At 43.3% G+C, this 20,578-nt stretch overlaps 1 protein-coding gene across 1 annotated transcript in view; it reads right to left on the bottom strand.

The window, feature by feature from the left end:
* Positions 1-20,044, bottom strand: part of SNX7 (sorting nexin 7) — a 66,208-nt gene extending 46,164 nt beyond the window's left edge. Inside the window, exons 1-3 of the mRNA XM_054980508.1 lie at positions 19,831-20,044; positions 4,543-4,725; positions 481-591 (exon numbers count right to left, since the gene is read on the bottom strand). Coding sequence (XP_054836483.1) covers positions 481-591; positions 4,543-4,725; positions 19,831-20,037 — 501 coding nt within the window. The 5' untranslated portion in view covers positions 20,038-20,044. The remainder of the gene's footprint in view (positions 1-480; positions 592-4,542; positions 4,726-19,830) is intronic.
* Between the last annotated feature and the right edge of the window lie 534 nt (positions 20,045-20,578).

Raw genomic sequence — 20,578 nt, 5'->3', positions numbered from 1 at the left:
CTCACAAAGAATCACAGGGGTAGTGAAATCCCATTTTCCCATCCCTTCCTCCCTTTCCTACTGTTTACTGTCATATGCCTCTTCTCTTTCTGGTCACAATCCCTCACTCCACCATTCTTCGTAGCAACTGGGGCAACTGAAAACACCACATAAACTCCAGAAATTTATTTTTTACATTTATTTTTTCTTGGGAGAGGGATCCCACAATTGCGGGGAGTGACAACACTGATTTTTTCTGTAAACTTGAAGGATCCTCTGAGTTTGCAAAAACCCTTGTTGGTAACTACAGCTAGCCCTGATGTATGGTTTCTATTATTTGCATGGGTGTCACTGCATCAAATCATATATAATAGTAAGGCACATTAGAAACTGACTGAAGAACTGCAGCTGCAAAAACTATGATGTTCTGTCTGGGTGCACAGTTTTCCATACAAGTGTCTTATCACAAGCTAGGAAACAATGACAAGAGTCTAGACCTACAGGAATGATCAGTGTTGGATGTGCTTCTTCAAGTTTTCCCTTTAGCCAAAGGAAATCCTGATACCGTCGTCGAACTTCATACTCGCTGGAATCAAATTCACCACGGGTTGTCTGAAAATCATTTTTAAAAGGGACAAATTAACATACCTAAAAATGCTTAGAATTGCATGGGGTATAGTTGCTCCTTGGGGACATGCATAGGAAATCAGATGGAAAATCACAGGTAATAGTTATCATGGCGCCATTCTGAGATTCTTCTTTTATAAATTCTTCTGTTTCTTAGCAAATGTCTGCCCCGCCCCCCACCAAAGCATAACTAGAGTACATGACCCTGCATTGGAGGTGGAGCCACACAGATACTGCTCTACCTACATTTGCAGCATAATTTAAGGGCCTCTAAAGAGAAGATCTTTTCAGAAAAAAAAATTATGAAAAAAACTGATGACTTCCATAATCTTACACAGTGTAGATGTTTGCAATGCCACCACCACCCTCTATACTTTTGAAAGTATGCACACTTTCCTGGGAACAAATCCATTGGTACTTAGTCCAGGGGTGCAATTTTAACTCAAGGAGGAAGTAGGCACCCACAGAAAATATGAAGCCTCCACTATCAACCTATCTTAATCCTTCATAATCCTATCATAATCCTATTATAAATAAATTGTGTGCCACAATTTATTTAATTACTTAATTCATTTTATTTTTTATCCATTTTTACTTCATTTATAGCTCATCTTTCTCCACAACGGGGATCTTAAGAGGATTATATAAATCTCCTCTCCTCCATTTTACTCTCACAACAAATTTGTGAGGTAGGTGAGATTGAGAGTGTGTGATTGGCCCGTAGTCACTCAGCGTGGCACTCCATGGTACTCTTAGAGTTGGCCTTTCTTGCTCAGACTCGAGGCAGGGACTGCACAACTACCGAAGCATACAAAAACTAGAATCTCTTGATTAAAATGAAATAAAAAAGCAAACAGATATCCGATGTTCTAACTACTGCTATTATTTCTGTTAACCTAACACAAATAACAGGTTAAATGAGACCCTAAGATAGTAATAACCATGTAGATTGGACTCACCCTTTTAAATTAACAGCCTGAATTCTAACCTTGACTTATTCCTACATAGGCATGCATCAAGATCAGTCTTCCTAACTTTATGCTGCATTAACAAACAAGGAAAGTACTTAAACATCTGCTCACATAAAATCAGCGGTTATCAGGGATATCTCAGTAGAGGCTGGTTATGTGTTTTTTTTTATTAGACAATCTAAAATATCAAAAATATATATTCTCTAGGCTTAAAAATACCTTTTAAAGCTGCCTTGTTAATTGTCAAGTAAGTATGTATATGTCAGGGGAAAGCTTCTCAAAGGTCATGGAAGAATTCCTTGCAGGGGCAACTGGCATCGTTAAAGGTAGGATAATTAAAAGGTGTCTGGAGGGGAACCTACCACATTCCTCACATACAGCATTAGCAACCACTTGTTACTTAGGAGGTGCAGTTTCCCGAAGTACGAGTCCTTTTGAAGAGGTCAATATGTCTGGAATAAATCCCGTTGCAAACAGCAGGACCCTTGCAAATCACTTCCTTGTGATCTAGGCATGCTACTAATACTTATGAACAAGATTCATATATTTACATTAATAATGACCTAGAGCACAAGCATACCTGAGGGACTGTTTCTTCCAATATACTCCCCAGAGGGTGCTGAGATCAGCTGGTAAGCACCTACTGGGGGTCCCTGGCCCCAGGGAGCCTCAATTGGCCTCAACCAGAGCCAGGGCCTTTTTTTGGTCCTGGCCCCAACCTGGTGGAACTCTCTGTCTGAGGACACCCGAGCCCGCCAAGATCTTGTCTCCTTCAGGCGGGCCTGTAAGGCAGAGATGTTCCACCAGGCATATGGTTGAGGCCATCAGGGTTTCCACCAAATGAGCCTCTTTCCCAGTCTCCTCTATGTCTGCAAGGGGTATTGACCATCTACCCCCCCCCATATATGAGCGACCACACATCATTAAGCTGCACCTCCACCTCCGTCAGATGCTATATGGTTTTTATGCGGTGAGCAGGTGTTTTATTAGAAAGTTGTATTGATCGATTGTGATTTTATCTTGTATATATTATCTTCTGTTGTGACCTGCCCTGAGCCCACTTGTGGGGAGGGTGGCATATAAATAACAACAACAACAACAACAAATATAATAATAATGAGGTGTCTGAATATTTCATTCCTCTGCCATACTACAGGTTGGTTTGGAAAATACCTTTAGTAAGTGGCAAGCCATATGATGGAGACTGCTGTTGTCAAAGAGAAACAATCCCCTGAGGGTCAGAAGAACTAGGTGAATCCAAGCTTATGTCACCAGAAGGGGTGTGTGCTTCGGGTGTCTGATTCGGGAAAAATACCTGAATCAGTCACTATATGTAAAGATTTGGGATTCCCGAATTGGGGCCAGCATTGTGGTCCCGATTTGGGAGTCCCGAATCAAAGCTTCCCCGAAGCATTCGTATTGCTTCGGGAAGCTTCGGGGCAACTTCAGAGGGCCCCTTGTATCAGCCCAGTTCCCACCTCCAGCCCCCACCCCAGCCCCCCAACTTCCCTCTGATGCTGGTGTGGAGGAGGCTTCCTCCGCTGCCCTGCAGGCCTGTACGGCAGCAGAAGAGGCGGAAAGCGGCCCTCCCGCTCCTCAAATGACAGCCACAGCTGTCATTTAAGGAGTGGAAGGGCCCTTTTCACCTCCTCCATTGCTGCGCAGGCCTGCATGGCAGCAGAGGAAGCTTCCTCCACCCAAGCATCAGAGGGAAGGTGGGGGGATAGGGTGGGGGATGGGGTGGGAACTGGGCTGTGTAAATGGCCCTGCCACTTGCAAGCAGCAGGGCCCTTTAAAGTATCAGCTGCTAGGTGGCAGGGGGAGATCCCCCTGCCGCCTGCCAGCTGATAGTTTAAAGGCACTTGCTTGTAAGCAGCAGGTCCCTTTAAGCTATCAGGTGCCTGGCAGCGGAGGGGGGAGGGAATCCCCCCGCTGCCTGACAGCTGATACAAGGGGCCCTCTGAAGTTGCACCAAAGCTTCCTGAAGCAATCCGAATGCTTTGGGGAAGCTTTGATTCGGGACTCGCGAATCGGGACCACCATGCTGGCCCCGATTCGGGAATCCCAAATCTTTACACAGTGTCTGATTTGGGTATTTTTTCCGAATCAGACATCCAAAGCACACACCCCTACTGGTGACATAAGCTTGGATTCACCTAGGTCTTCTGACCCTCAGGGGATTGTTTCTCTCTGATCCCCCCAGCCGCCTGCCAGCTGATTGTTTAAAGGACCCTTTCCTGCAAGCAGCAAGAAAGGGCCCTTTAAATTATCGCTGGCAGGCAGCTGGGGGGATCCACCCCAGCCGCCTGCCAGCTGATAGTATAAAGGGACCTGTCCCTTAAACCAGCAGGGGCGGTGGGGGTGCTGGGAGAAAACCCAGCGCCCTGAATCACTTTGGAATGCTCCGGATCTTTAAGGAGCATTCCAAAGCGATTCAAACACCCGAATCTGAAGCCGCTTGCCGCTTCGGGTTTTGGGTGTTTCCAAATGTTTTTCTTGCTTCGGGTAAACCCGAAGCAGGAAACCCGAATTTTTTCAGGTTGCACACCCCTAGGCACCAGTCCGATGGTGGTGGAAAGTGCCATCCAGTCATAGCTGACTTATGATGACCCCTGCTTGGGTTTTCAAGGCAAGAGACTAACAGAAGTGGTTTGCCATTACCTGCCTCTGCATAGCTACCCTGGTCTTTCTTGGTGGTCACCCATCCAATTACTAATCAACCCTGCTTAGCTTCTAAGAGCTGACAAGATCAGGCCTGCCTGGGCTATCCAGGTCAGGGCAGTCTACCTCTATAAAAGCATTTCAATTATTTAGCCTTTAGAAAATTCTTTTATAAGGTCTTTATCTACAGCATCAATTTCCATGTGCAAACATATACGAAGCACAAGCTGCTGTTTGCATCATCATTAATGACTCACAGAGTTTAAATGATAGAAACCACAATGTACCATAACAGAAAGCTCACCTTTGTGACAACTCTGTAGGTGATAAATGTCTCAATAGCAGTGATGTGGCTTTCTGGATCATCAACAGTAATGAAAAGGTCCTTTAATTCTGGTTCATCTTCAAATTTGTACTGGTTTATCATAGAAGAAGGAGATGTCGGCATCAAAGGACTAAATGAATTTACCTCCATTAGTGATGCGTCCTGTGGATAAACAAGATATTTGAAAGTAGCTTCATTCCCTCCCCAAAGATACAGCTTGCTGCCTTCTGAACTGGTAGTAATTGTTAAAATATCCAAATGATTAGTTATAATTTGTGGGTTCAACATACCATCAAGGGCTACACATGGTCTCTCCATATTGTGAGTCACAAGTATTCATATTATATTAATGAGACTATGAAACATTCATGTTTGTAGCCCTCAAGATTGGAGGGCTGGGAGGAGGAAGTGTTCTCAATATTTATAAAATTCTGGATATGCAGTTTAGTGGATTGGACAAGAATTACTGCCTTAAATAACAGCTTTAGTTTTTACTTAGAGATAAAGCACACTATCAGAAGCCCCCAATTATATATCATTTTTGGATTCCTGATAATATAGTTTGGCAACTTAGCTCTTTAAAGGATCTCATAACACATGAAAGAAAACTCAAGTTATTGACTCATTGCTCTCCAATTAACTGCTTGTTCTATATACAGCAGGATTTTATTCTCGAACTCTTTCAAGAAACTCTCCCCTCCCTGCTGATATCTCAACCAGCTGCTCTTTTATTGTCAGGCAACAGCAACTCCTAAAACTGGCTACTTGGTAGCCAGTGAAGCAGCAAGGGGAAAGGGGGTTATGAATCAACCAACACGTCACAACTGCCTTTTAAAAAAATAGTCTTGGACCCATGGCATCGCTCTTCCTGACCCACAAAGGTCACACGTTCTAACTTTCATATTTTTTTCAAGCAACTGAGGGCCAAACTACAAGTGACGAATGACACAGGTTGGACACTTGTCAGCTTCCCTCAAGTTTTGATGGGAAATGTAGGCAGCTTGGCGGAATGTTGGATGAGTGACAGTTGAAAAGTCCATTGGACAGCAGTCGGAGAGCCAAGCTGCAAGACTAGGATGCCTACATTTCCCATCAAAACTTGAGAGAAGCTGACAAACGTCCAACCTGTGTCAATCGTCACTTGTAGCTTGGCTCTAAGATCCTTTGGAAGTAAGTGGACAAATGGAGCACTGGAAAGGGAATTTTTACAGTGCTTTAAGGGCCAATATTCCACATCTGTCTTCTAACAGATCACTACCTGAAGCGACCAAAAGGAAACTTCCTGAGTGGCTGCAGGAGCTCCTTGTTGGCCTCAGAATTGTGGGAAGAAATGAAAAAACCAGCAACCTACAGCCTCTATAATTACAAGAAGTGTCACGAGAGTGAAATGGAAAGTCCCACCTGTGCCATAAATTCATTAGGTTATTTTAGGCAATTAACCCATCTCTCATCTCATCTGAAATCCAGGAATAGTATAACTTGAGTTACAGGGTTAATACAAAGATTAAAGAGATAGCACTTTGCATACATGATTGTTTCCCAGCCTGTGGGTTGGGATCCAAGAGGGGTTTCTGAAGCCTCTGAAAGTGGTTCAGAGGCTATCCCTCCCCCTTTGCAACAATACTTAAATATTATTCTAGAATCTTCATGGCAGAGGCAGAACTTCCTATTTTCTCTCTATATATGAACAGTGCAAGAGACAGTGCGGTGCAGTGGTTGAAGAATGGTGTGGTATAGCAGTTAAGAGTGTTGATCCTGGGCTGGGGAGATCTCTGCAATAAAGCTTACCAGGCCAGCTGTGCTCTCTCTCTCTCAACCTAACCCTAACTTATCTCACAGGGTTGTTGTGAGGATAACATGGAGGAGGGGAGAACTGTGTTAATCACTCTTAACCCTTTGGAGGAAGAATGGGAAAAATTGTAACAGACAGATAGAACAGCTGATGGTTCACCCCCTTCGCCACTGCACAACACAAGCTCTGTATGCACCACAGAAGATAATATGAGGCAAATTATGAGAGGTGCCAATCAGATTTTAATGCAGACGTGTAACAGAAACAAACTGCTAAAACAGTCTTCTTAGAAAGAACTTTGTAACCTTTTAAAACAAGATAGCCTTGGTTCCAGGGAAAGAACATAAAAGGTCCTGCACATCTAATGCCAACTGGGCACAATAACTAAGGCAGAAGGCATACCTTATTTTCTTCTAAGATAACGCTCAGGGTTCCTGTGCTCCAGGGGCACCATTAGGCTACATAGCCAGGTATTTTATAAAATGTATGTACTTCATGTTTATATTTTGAGTAATAATGTGGATTATTAAACTTGACAGCTTTAAGATTCTCATTTTTCACTGCTTAGAGGGCCATTTTATTTTCATTGTGAAAGCTGCAAGAAATGATATATGAAGTCAATTTACTTCTAGGTACTCATGCAGTAGGGAAAAAAATAATGTTTTGGTTAGGCAGCAAACTTTGCAGATGAATACATGGAAGGAGCAAAAACAGGGCAATTCCCATCCTATTGATACTATGTTTGGAGGAACGCTTCTATTAACGTTTGCAAAAACTACTTTTTACAATCCAGAGACAAAGACAGCTGGTGGCTCCCCTTTGAAATAAGGTATGTAAATACCTCAAGTGGTAATTTGACACAATAACTCAGTCACATGTGTAAACTCTTGGAGCTATCAAAGGTGGAATGAAAAGCTGACCGATCTGGAAATTACTGATACACCTTGATCTTACATGTATTAATCATACAGTGGCCGTCGTCACACGGGCTTTTAATTAGCGCTAAAATGGCGCTATTTCCTGGCAAACACCCACCTTATTCGAACACTGTAGCGATTTTCTCTCTTCTGCTTTGTGCTTGATAGTCGCGCTATTTTGTGCCTCAGTGTGAATGCCTCACATCGATGTATTTTGCCTCGCAACGTCCTATGCCCTCCCTTCAATCCCAGAATCCATTTCTTCCTGCGACTCCCCTTTTTTTTATTTTATTATGTCCTTATAACGCCATAACGACACAACACAATGCAAACTTTCTGCGGAAGTAAAAATGACTCAATCACCATGGCAGAGTCTTCAGTGATGGGGATCATGTCAGACAGGGAGTTTTCTGTGGGCAAAGGGCTATTTATATCATTTCAAAGTTGGAAAAACAAAAAGGTCGTAATGTTTTGCTCTAACGGAATGTTTATATGCTGTTATTCCGTTATAGCGGAATTAAACGCCAGAATATTTTTTTTAAAAAGGGGGAGGAGCTGCTTCTGCGCAGTTAGAGAGAACAGAACAGAGTGCTTCGGTGTGGACAGCTGGTGGCGCGAAGAGCCATTAGGTGACCCAAAGAAACGTTACTGTGCCAATAACAGGTACGACGCTATATGCTGTAAATTTAACGGAAGAGATGCCCGTGTGACGACGGCCAGTAAGCCAAAGATATTTAACTATAGATTTTGTCTATAGTGATCATATCCCAAAACCTGGGCGTGAGTCTAAAATGTCAAACTACATCCTTCCACCCCTGCCACATTGGGACTGCCTCAAAGAAGGGTACATTGCTGATCAGTGCTGACTTTATATCTTTAGAGTTCAAGGAGGGGAAGAACTTCCCTCTACTACTGTCCACCCCCCCCCCCACACACAAGGTTATCCTGCATGCCATTACCCTGACTGTGGATACAATAAGGGCAGAGCGGCATCCCTTATCCTTGATTCCTGTTGCTATTTCTTGTAGAAACAAAAAAGGACATAGTGGCTACCTGTAAGGGCAGCATTCTGAACAGCCACATTACAGAGAAGGCCCAAGAAATGATAGGAAAATGAGAAAGGAGGATGGCGGAGAAAAGTTTGAACAAACAAATGGGGACTGGGAATGAGGAATGAGCTACTGACAAAAATGAGCGTGGGATAGGTGAGAAGTGGATGAGGCAAAAATTGAGGGTGGGTCAGGGACTGAGGGAGAGAGGAACAACCAAATTAGGGGAGGGCTGATGCCTATCCCATAGCACCTTTCCCTAGTACATAGCTCACCATACCAAACTTCCTGAAATTTCACTAGACAGAAATTGCTTTTATTTTCAAAAACCCTGGAGATGGTACATTTAAGTATTAAAATGTTGACTTACAGTGTGTGTGTGTGTGTTCTAAAAATTTTGTACACAGAGCAGAAATATTATTTCTGCATTAGCTGGATTTATTTTTAAACATTATGAAGGGTACAATTCATAAATGATTCATTAATGCCTCTTAGGCTTATATTCAGTAGCAAATCTCAACCGTCGAATTGAAGATGCTGACATTTAGATTTTTCACTCCATAAATTTCTGTCATAAACAGATCTGTGAACATGTATTTTTCAAGAATGAAAAATGTGTGTTGCCTCCTACAGCTGCTCTGTGAATGTTCTTTTGCTTAATTTTTAGGGAGACAGCAGCTTTAAATGTCTACCATGTTGAACAGCTGATTTTCAGCCAACAGGCTGAACAGTGTAGCACCTTGACACAGCTTTTCATTGCAGACTGGAATTGTGGAGTTAGCACTGGTAGGCAGCTACATCAGAAGACCATGCAACTGACTGAACCGTATGATGCCGCTGAGTGACAGCAGAGCTTCCTTAAGGCCCAGCTGACTTTCATTCCAGTCTTCTGTTTGGTCATACATAAATTCCCTGCCTTGGGATAATCCTTGTTCACGGACATCTTGCCTGCAAGGCTTTGTGTATATTCCAATCCCAACTGATCAGCCTTGCCTGGCCCTGCTTCGAGGGACTCCACCAACAATCCTACCATTGCCTGTCCCTCTGTCCTAACTGCATGCTACTTTGACATACCTTATGCTTCATATACTTCGCTACGATGAGTTTTCAAAATCTAATGACATAACACCAAAGCTTGGGGGTTGGGTGTTATCAATGTGCAGATTACACCCTCATCTATATTTCATTACGTAACCTCCAGGTGCATCGGTCATGGCTCTGAACCTTGGTTAAGTAGCTAAGGAAGAACAAGCGGAAGCTGAAGCTGAATCCAGACAGGACAGAGTTAATGCTGGTTGGGAAGGCACTGGATCCACTTGAATGGAGTGGAATTGGCATCCACAGAGCAGTTTTAAGAGCTTCAGGTTATACACAAACCCAGTCCTGACGTTTTGAAAACAGGTCGAAGTGGCCAGATGTGTCTTCTACCAGCTGCAGGTTCACCAGCTTTCTCCCTTCCTACTCTCAGTTGACCTGACCACACTGATTTACACTTCTGTAACCTCACAGTTGGACTACTATAATGTGTTTTCTGTTGTGTTCTCTTTAAAGACAACTCAGAAATGTTAATTAGTTGAGAATGTGGCAGCTCAACTGCTGTTAGGGTCTTGCTGTTGGGAATATATTTTGCCTATTTAAAACCAGCTTCATTGGCTGCCAGTTTTTTTCTGAGTTCAATTCAAGATGATGGTTGTAACCTTTAAAATCCTTCCCACCCTAAGATCAACATATCTAAAGATTATCTTTCCTTGTATGTCCCTGCACACCAACTATGACCTTTGGCTTTCCACTTCTCTCACTTAAAGTGCCCTTCTGGATATTGACGAAGTCCTGTGGTTTCTGGGTTGTTGCTCCCAATATATGGAACAGCACCCTAGAGGTGGTATAGGGGGCACCATCCTTGGAAAACTTTAGGTGGCACAATGAGGTTATTTTATTCACAAGAGCTTTTAGTAGTCTTAAGTTGCAGTCATTTTATTATGTTATATGTATGTGAGTGGTACTGTTATTTGATATATTTCATTCTGGACTGTAAACTGCCTTGATCCATAGGGAAAGGCAGGAAATAAAATGTTTTAATGAACAAAAAAGTAAATAAACATGGACAGAACCTGGACCAGATTATTTTGGGCTTGAATACATTCCTGCCTAGCAGGAGTCTTGACATTATGATTAAAGAAGCAAATTCAAGTACAGAACCCACTACTTAAGAAACCTGAGAAATAAAAAAAATGTCTATTAGTCACTAATTTCTTCCATAGTGAAAGATGTCATGCTCAATTTACCAAGATGTATTTCTGCAAGCATCTGTAATATTACTCACTCTCCACTCAAATCAAACTCTGTGTCAAAATTCCAAAATGTTGTACTCTCGGAATAAATAAATCACTCTTAATGTTTTAGGCTCTTCAAAGCATTTCACATGCATTATCTTGTAATTCTTAAAAGAACCCTGCAATGCAAGTCGCTATTATACCCATATTGTAGATTTATTTTATGTATTTATTTAGGACATTTTAGATGCAAGGGGTTAGGGAGGTTAGGGTGTCCTGAGGTCCAACCTATATCTACATTGTTCCATGCTTATCCTCCCCCCCCCCCAGTGAAAACCCGGCAAGGGAATCTTAAGGAAAAGGAGGGGGCTTTGTTTATTTACTGTTCCATTAGCCATAGTTTGTCTGTGTAAAATCACCCAAAACTGCTTTTCTCCCTGCAGAGAAAAAGATACAAGGACTCATGTTTTTTTCCTGTGGTAACTGGGGATGATTTTGAATAAACAAAGGACTTGCAGGAAAACATTAAATGTCCGCTACCTCCTTAAGATTCTAGGCCCTTTTCCTCTGAATCCTCACCCTGGGGTGAAGGATCACAGGGAAACATGCACAGGTGGACTGACTCTAACAGTGGCTTTATTTAATATTATTTACTTACTGTACTTGTTAGAGCCCCGTGGTGCAGAGTGGTAAGCTGCAATACTGCAGCCCAAGCTCTGCTCAGTCACGATCTGAGTTCGATCCTATGGGTTCAGATAGCCGGCTTAAGGTTGACTCAGCCTTCCAACCTTCTGAGGTCAGTAAAATGAGTAGCCAGTTTCCCGGGGGTAAAGTGCAGATGACTGGGGAAGGCAATGGCAAACCACCCCATAAAAAGTCTGCAAAGAAAACATCGTGATGCAACGTCCCCCCATGGGTCAGTAGTGACTCGGTGCTTGAACAGGGGACTACCTTTACTTTTTTACCTTCTGCACTTGTTATTTAATTAATTTACCCCAACCTTCCTCCAGTGAAGTCAGGTTCATGGTTCTCCCCTCCTCCATTTTACTGCCATAATAATCCTGAGAGGCAGGCTAGTCTGAGTGAGAGAGTAATAGCTGCCTGTTACAGAATCATAAATGTTACAGAACTTTTAGAGGAAGTCGCCATGAAATCATGTAACTTTCTAGAAAACTCTGGTTGTGCTTCTGACTGGCATACAAATTAGCTTGAGTCACTTTAGAGGAAGGATACAAGCTGATTTTTCCCTTCTCCCACACTGCACTGGCTGTTCACAACACTCATGTATTAACGCTACTGCATTGCCTTTTCCTGTCTGACCAGAAGAGAATTAAAATTTCCAGAAATGGTGGGGTGGGTGGGGTGGAATTTGAAACATATGCAGTACTTGCTTTCCTATCAAACCAAATCTTTTTATTTTTTACTGATTTAACAACTGTGTTGGAATTGTATCATTTGCTATAGCTTTGGAGCTAATGTAATAAAATATTTGATTTAACAGCAGGAAATGCATTATTTATAACTTAATTAGCATATAAAATGGTACAATTTGACATATTTATGGAATTTAAAAGTAAGTATAAATACCTTCATTTTCTGTAAGATAAACTGCAAGTGCACCCAATACTTGAGAAAGAGTTGCAAATTGCTGCACCCTATGCTACATAGCACGTGTATCTTTAATTTTTCCTATCTGAGAGGTAGGAAGAAATAATATTGAATGCAAAAAAAATTGTAGTAAATACAAAAAACAGAAATTCTCTCATAGTCAGAAAAAGTAGGACAGCTAGTAGGTTTGGATATCAAACTAAGCTTCACAACATCACAATGTATTGTTTGTTGCCAAAATTATTTTAACAAAACAAACCTTGAAAATACGGTATATGTCAACAGTACAAGAGATTTTCCCTTCCATTGCTCTCTGAAATTGACCAAATTGAGGAAGTCCTCAGACCTTTTCATGCTGTACATTTGGCAGGACCAGATCGAGGGGGGGCAGGGGGGGTAGTCTGCCCCCAGCACCGCCGTAGAGGGGGCGCCGGACACGGCTGCCAGCCGCCAGGCGTGCGCCGCGGCTTGCAGCACAGGAGGCTGAGCACAAGTTTGGGAGGCCCTCGCCTGCCCCGCCGATGGGGTGGCTGGCTTGCCGTGCATGCAGGACCTTCCAGCCCTGCACTCAGCCGCCCCAGTGCATGCTCACACCACCGCTGCCAGCTCCACAGTGCACTGGGAGGTTGGGCAGCTGGCTTGCCATGTAGGTGGCATGCCTCCCGCCCCGCGTGATGACATCACAGAAGTGACGTCACAGAAGTGACGTCATCATGCAGTACCGGGAGTGCGTGCATGGAGGGCCATGCAAGGGTTGCACTGGGCGCCGGCAACCCTAGATCCGGCCCTGACATTTGGAGTGAGTGAAATGCTCTGTAAGACCAGGATTTTCTCACTAAAAATGGGAAAATATTTCACAGGAGGTTTTTTCCAGTGCTTCCCCAAACTCTTCATTTTTTCACCTTTGGAAAAACTGAGAAAAACCTCAGACATTATCATACTATAAATTTTCATTGTGAAAAACCTTGCCTTAAGAAGCTTTTCCCTTTTAAGGACTGGGAAAAGGGAAGGGCGGGGGAATAGAAACCTTTTCTCTCAATCTAAAAGGAAAAATCATGGGAGTCTCTTTTGTGTGTGAAAAACTGAGAAAAATGCTTTGAACCACCCCCACCCCCACTCCATTTTCCCATTTGCCCTCAGGCTCATATCTCTAATGACCAAGTGCCCTGCTTGCTGTGGATGGAGGGAAGAAGCCTTTAAATTCCATGCTGCTATTTGCAGGGACTCCAATGCTAATTATGGCTAGCAGACAACTACAGACTCTACTAGGGAACATGACAGGGCTACCTGGATACATGTTTTAAGTTCTTTGACTATAACACTGTATCTGCCATTTCTCACTGCATTAAGTTCACAGTTCACAGCATTATTCCAACTCAAAAATCCTGTAAAGGAGGAGAAAGATCAAATCCCTATCAGGTCTGTCCACCATCCGGTTTTAATTAACAAAGCTTTGGTTGCTGCCATCTGAAGAATTATTTCATATTTTGTATGAAAACTGATTAATTGCATTTTATACCATTTTATTGATTTTATAGAAGTATTGGTTGACGTATTGAGTGAAGCAATTGCCCCTATACTGAATATGGAAAATGAAGAATTCAAAAAAGAACTGGACGCTGCTTATAGAGTGAACTCAACCTTTACAAGGGAAAACCAGCTACCAAGAGAGGTGTATGTGAAATTTACAAGGAGAAGGATGAGAGAAATAATATTGAAGGAAATGAGAGACAAAACCTTAAATATAAGAGGAAATGAAGTAAAGATACTTAGAGATGTACCATGGTCTATGAGACAAAAGAGAGTATCTTTTTCTCTCCTCAGTATTGACTCAAAATGACATCACCTACAGATGGCTCATGCCAGAAGGCCTCCGCTTTACACATGATAGCCAGAGATCCAAGATTGATTCCATGCACAAGGCAAGAGATTTTCTGGACAGGCAAGGGAGTAACCTCAAGAAGGGGAGAAGGGAGAAGAAAAAAACAAAGAAATCAGGAGAGGAGAAGGTTTCACAAGAAAGCTCAAAAGAATCAGAATCGGAATTAGAGGAAAGAACTAAATTATCCCCACCGAAGACAAGAGGACAGAAGGGAAAAAATGGTAGTAAACCAGAATTGGGAAATGGATAGGGAGCAAATGAAGTTGCTCTCTATAAATATTAATGGATTAAATTCACCACAAAAAAGGAAAAGAACTTATGCACAGCTTACGAAGCTAAAAGTAGATATAATTTGCTTGCAGGAGACACATATTGGAAAGAGTGATCAGAGAATGTTGGAATGTAAAAAATTGGAGAAAAGCTTTGTAGCCTCGGGCCGGAGCAAGAAAAAGAGAGGCCTTGTAACGTATATCAAGGAAGAATATGATCCAAAATTAGTATATGCATCAGAAGATGGAAGATGACTGTTAACAGAGTTCCAAAAAGAAGGAAAGAAAATACTATTAATAAATCTATATGCACCAAATGAACAGCAAGAAGGTTTTTTTAGAATATTACAGCAAATAATAAGAAACTATGACTACTCCCAATACTGCTGGATGGGGGACTTTAACGCAGTATTTGACAGAAAAATGGACAAAAAAGTTTCCAAACCGACAAAAAAAAAGCAGTCATCTTCAAACTGCACACGAGGACCCATGAGTGGATTGTGAGCTCCTACAGAGTAGCCATTTTTTCTGCCTTCTCGAAGAACAGATCACAAACAGAAAAGGTACCATGATTCCTGTCTCTATTTGCATGCACATTGGTAAGAGCAGTAAGACAACAATGTGAGGTAATCTAGTGGTAGAGAATATTCCTTCATGATTCTGACACTCGGATTGTTTCTTACTACAATATGCTTCCTGGTGCTTGGCTTGTTTCTTGTCCCCAGTTCTTTTGGCCTGTTATCCATGGTCCTGGCCTTGATACCAGCGAGGTCGTAATGTCGACTTCGCATAAACTTATTACATGACTCTGATGTCAGTGAACTTCCTGTTGTGCGATAGTAGCTCAGCAGACCTGGAAAAATTCTAGGTGACTGGGTTACCATCTTGACTGGCCCAAGTCTACTAAATGAGCTTCCAAGCCGAGTATGCACTTGAATCCAAGTCTCCCTCATCCAAGCCAAAGGCTACTGGCTAACTTCCTATATACCTCCTATAACCTCCTATAATTCCTATAACCTCCCCTGCTCGTGGGGAGTGCGGAATACCAATACGATAAAATAAAATAATAAAATAATATGAAAACAAAGATAGATGTTTTTGACACAATCCTATTAGAACTGAGTCCAGTGGTGTAAGAAGGGGCATCACACCATTTATGAACCTCTATTTTATTTATGGTTCCTGAATTCAGAACAGAAGATGCAAATAACAAAAGCTACAGGCAGAACTTTTAAGTGTTGTGCTCTTCCTTTCTTCTACTCATTTTCAAAGCATGCTTTGCTCCCTAAAAGCAAACCAAGTGGCAATGTTGTAACATGATGTTTGTTCAGCACTTTGAATGTGAAAACTGACTTTAATACACCAGGCATTATTGTCATTATCTAGCTATCTACAACTTGCTGGAGGAGCATTAAGAGAGAGGTCAGGACCTGTGGCAACCCATTTACAGTGCAGCAATGCCAGGGATTGCTCATGTAAAAAGTATTCCATAGGGTGTCTTCCCTAACAACTGTCTTGGATCTTGGCAAATTTCAGAAATCATGGTAGGTAACACAGAGATGCAAAGGAAACTAAGTACCTGCATGAATACAGACTGACAAACATTCAGGTCACTGCAGACTATGCTGCTGAGTAGGGCTAATTTTTTTCTTGCATTTTAATCAATAAACTAAAATAGCTTCAGTCTGCAGGTACATGCTTCTCAATCAGGCCCTAAACAGCTTGGGGCTTGAAGGCTTGCTTGCTCCCCTATGACCCTACTTAAGAGCTCAGATCTGCATCAGAGGACCCGTTCCGAGTGCCTCCCCAATCAGAATCACGGTATTGCCTTTTGGAGGGTCACATCCTTTCTTTGGAACACCCTCCCCACTGCTGCACATTTGGCATCTAATCTTTGTAATTTCTGCCTCCAAGCTAATTTTTACCCAGAATTTTGGCTAGTTTATACATTTTATTATTTCTCCCAATTTTAGATGCAGTTGCATGATTTTAAAATATTTTAGAGCTAAAACTGTGGCATGCTGTTAATTAAGTGATGATCAGGTTTGAAGGTATCATGTTTTTCAAGGTATCATTTTTTTTTATTGGAAGCCACCTGTACCTCAAGTCCATGATGGAGGGCAGAAGTTTTTCAAATACACAGATGTACTTGGAAACAAGCACTGCTAATTTTAAAGGAAAAATGCACAATTGCTAAGTGACCACCTGCTCAGAAGCAGTCAGTAACTCATTTTGCCAGCAATCTTGTTTCCCTTCCAAGCTGATTCCTCTCAGAGGCAAGATGAGGCCCAACACCTATAGCAGCACAGCGGAGAGACTGGAGCTTTTGCCTCTCTCTAACCATACTTATTTCTAAAATGGCACCTGATTAATACAGGAGCAGTTTCAAAATCGTTTGAAAGATCTTTAATCGGTTTTGTTAATCAATCAAATTTTGCAGCACTACTGAAATGTTTCTGTTAATGCTGTGATTCACTTTCTAAGTTTCCTCACATCTGAAAATATCGTGTTAGTTTTGGGTGGGTAGCCATCTTGGTCTGTACTAAAAGAGCAAAATTTGGGTCTAGAAGCACCTTAAAGACCAACTAGATTTCCAGGGTATGAGCTTTTAAGAATCAGAGCTTCCTTTGTCAGATTAATTATACCAAGGCCCCAGTAATTTTTAGGGATATTTTAATACCCCACTGAAATTTTTTGGAAAGCATGAGTTATTTTTTTAAAAATAATAAATTCTGAGTTTTTAAAAAAATCTAAAATCAAGCTATTTACTCGTGTATCATTCTGCAAGTTTTTAAGGGCTGTTGATTTTAAGATCTTTACTCCCTTACTTTATATATAGTTCTATTTATGCTGCTTTTCTTGTGATCCTATTTTAATTGTGTTTTCTTAGTGCTGCTGGATTATGATGTCTTACTGTTTTTAGATTATTAGTGATTCCATAATATGGATTTGACTACGTTTGTAAACTGCCTAGAAAACACTTTTGTTGAAGGGTAGGATATGCTAAACAAATATCCTATTAAAGCAGATGTGATGATTACTCTACCCAAGGTAATGCTGACAAAACCACTTATGTCACATATGGCCTGTCTGCAGTTTGGGTGTGCTTATGTTTCCACACAGGTAACAGAGACTGCAAAGTATCAACTCCTGGAAATGGTCACTCCATGGAGCGGCCTGCATGAAGCATAGATCATGTTTATTGCAGGAAAACACTTCGTGATCACTTCTTGCAAAGAAATGATACCATTAATAGAGGCAACATGGCTCCCCTTGCTGGGTCATAGAAGAGTTTATAATGACCATACTGCCTTTATACATAATATTCACTGTAAGGGCAACAAGGACAAGCTGAATGCACCAATAATTGGGCACATCTGTCCTATTCAAGCCAAAAGGCTCCCAAATGCATAGCACATGGCATCCCATAGTGTTCTGCATGGCACCTTGATGGACTTGAGAACAGATGACTCACTCTGCACAATGAAAGAAAAGGTAACATGGCAATACATCTGAGTAGCATTTCCTGCAAAGTGGGAGATTCCCACATAGTCCTAATCCTCAACAGACAAGAAACAGATTTATGTCATGAAAGGTGGAGATTAATGTATGCTAGAGACTGCCACCTAATTTTTTTGCTGTGGCGACTATTTGTGTAAGCTACAGGTAGACAACTAGAGACTCAATGATGAAATCCATCTTGTAGGTGACCACCACATGGACAACCAGTTTTAATTATATCCATATAGTGATTATTTTACCCCGCCAACCATAATCAGCTTCAATTGCAGAAAGCTGCCATTCAGAAAATGAGTCCACCTATTTTCTGTAGCCTTCTCTCTTACCCAGGAAAGACCAATAACTAATCTGAGGCCTTCAATCTCAGACAGTACAAGCATTGAGAGAAACAGACAACCAGTTTAGCTGATACTTAAGCCTACTGGGCAAGTTTTTTACACTGCTGGAGTAAGTCAAGTAATGTAACACTAGGAAATACTGAGGACAGGCTACCATGTGAAGTAAGAACTATAGTATAAGTTATATTTGACAGAGAAATCTCTCCTGAGGCAACTAGTTCTTTCAGTTTCACAAGCCTACTTGGCAACTTACAAAAAGTGCCCCTTGCTCTCAAGAAAGGGCTCCCTTTCCTGAATCTTCCAGTACAGAGGAAGAGGGGGTCTGTCATATTGCACCCACCTTGGCTGCAAGCAGAAGCAGCAACTGAAACTTATACTTATGTTTTGATCTCTCTCACTATGTAGAGAACTTGGGGAAAAGGAACAGTCAGCAGTAGCCAAAAGTTATGCCATGATAGTACACCAAAGCAAAATCTGTGGGCACCTGCTTTTTCAACTCTAGCGTCTGGAGCAGTTGACAGAATGCTGAACTTGAATTAAGAAGGTAGTCACACCACTCATCAGCTACAACATTCACAGGGAACTAACATCTGTCATCCTAACTTACCTCATAAGGTTTCTGCAATGATCAAGTGAAACTACGCTCATTTACCGTTTCAGATGGGTAGCTGTGTTGGTCTACAGTAGAAGACCAAGATTCAGGTCCAGTATCACCTTAAAGACCAACTAGATTTCCAAGGCATGAGCTTTTGAGAGTGGGCGCTCTCTTTGTCAGATCTGGAAATCTAGTTGGTCTGTAAGATGCTACTGAACCAGAATCCAACACTCATTTATGCCACCCTAAGCTCCTTGGGAAAACAATAATGTGATAAATGCAATAAAATTGAAACAATCACCATATGAATTCAGGCCATTGCATGGTTTATGTCCACAGCCTTTTCCGAAACAGAAAGGAACCCGGAACACAGGCCCGGAGATTGAAATGGTGGTCCTGATTTATGTGATGCTGTAACAGTGTAACTGACACGATTCAGTGTTGAGCTGTGAATAATCTTGCCACTTCCCTGTCCCATGGGTGACCAGCAGTTACCAGGAGGAAATGCACCAAAGGATTCCCTTCTCCGGCCTAAACCCCTCAAAGAGTTCTGTGAAAGCCCCCTAGGCTAACGGGGCGGACCCAACCGCGCTCATCACTTCGACCCCGCCTCTCTCGCTCTCCAGTCCAGGCGGCTCATCCAAGTACACAGAGCAGCTGAAGGCCGACGTTTCCCGCTGATGCAAGGCGGGCCTCTCGAGAGCTTCCCGAACTTGCCCCACGCACAGCGACGTCCCCGAGGGCCCAGCGAGGGCAGAGGGGAAGCTACTCGCCCGTCGCGGCTCCAGGGCACGGGCAACTCCCTTCTACCCTGTCATGCACCTTGGAAAAAGAAAACAAACTTCTCCCCGTGGAGAGCAAAGGGCAGCCGCGCAAGAGGCGGGGCGGCCCAAGCCCGGCCAGAGAACCTCTGCCCAACCAAAGGGGAAAGGCGCTCCCTGCGGGAGTGCCGGCCCCCGACGGAAAAGCCACGGGCTGCCAGGCTCCCCGGGCGCGGCAGGGAAAGGCATTCCCTTGCCCTGTACCTTGCTGAACACTTCCAGGTCCTCGTCGTCGTCGAACTCCAGCAGCTCCGGGGAAGAGGCAAGGCGCGGGGGCGCTGCTGAATGCGGGGCCCCAGCGGAGGGCTCCACGAGGGCAGGGACTGCAGCCTCCTCGCCGCCAGAGGGACGGGAGGGGGAGGAGGAGACCAGCGGCGACGCCGGCCGCGGCCCGCAGCGCTCCGTCTCCATCCCTCCCTTCCTTGTGAGCGCTCCCGGGAAGGAGGCGGCGAGGCGGACTCCGGCCCCTCCTCCCTGCGCGGCAATTGGCCGCCGCAGCTTCGGGCCTCGCTTCGCCGGCCCTCCCACCATTCCGGAGTGGAGAAGAGTCCGAGCACGTCTGGAGGGGCGCCGGGAGAAGGTGCGATGGGCGAAGAGGTCGAGGTGGCTGGAGAGCCGTCTGCCTTGGGCGCCAGGCGTACAGTGCAGTCCTATGCAGCATTACTCCAGTCTGAGCCCATTGTTTTTAATGGATTTAGACCGGAGTGACTCTGCATAGGATTGCACTGTTAAGGTGAGCCAGAAAGTAGCTGCGGGACCGATTTCTTTCCCCCCAGCGCGCACAGAATACGATGAGGGAAACTGAAAAGAAAACCTTGTGGATGGATGCCTCCACCAGGGTCTTTTCCTAGATGCGTCTCTCAAATAAGCGTGCCACTCTTGACACGGGTCACTTTTATAGGCATGTGTGGATGCAGTGGCACGGGGGGGGGGGCGGGCGGGTAGCGGTTTG

Source organism: Eublepharis macularius, chromosome 5, assembly GCF_028583425.1.
Source record: "Eublepharis macularius isolate TG4126 chromosome 5, MPM_Emac_v1.0, whole genome shotgun sequence".
Classification (NCBI taxonomy): Eukaryota; Metazoa; Chordata; class Lepidosauria; order Squamata; family Eublepharidae; genus Eublepharis; species Eublepharis macularius.
Note: the sequence above shows the minus strand (reverse complement) of the source record. Positions and strands in the feature narration are given on the sequence as shown.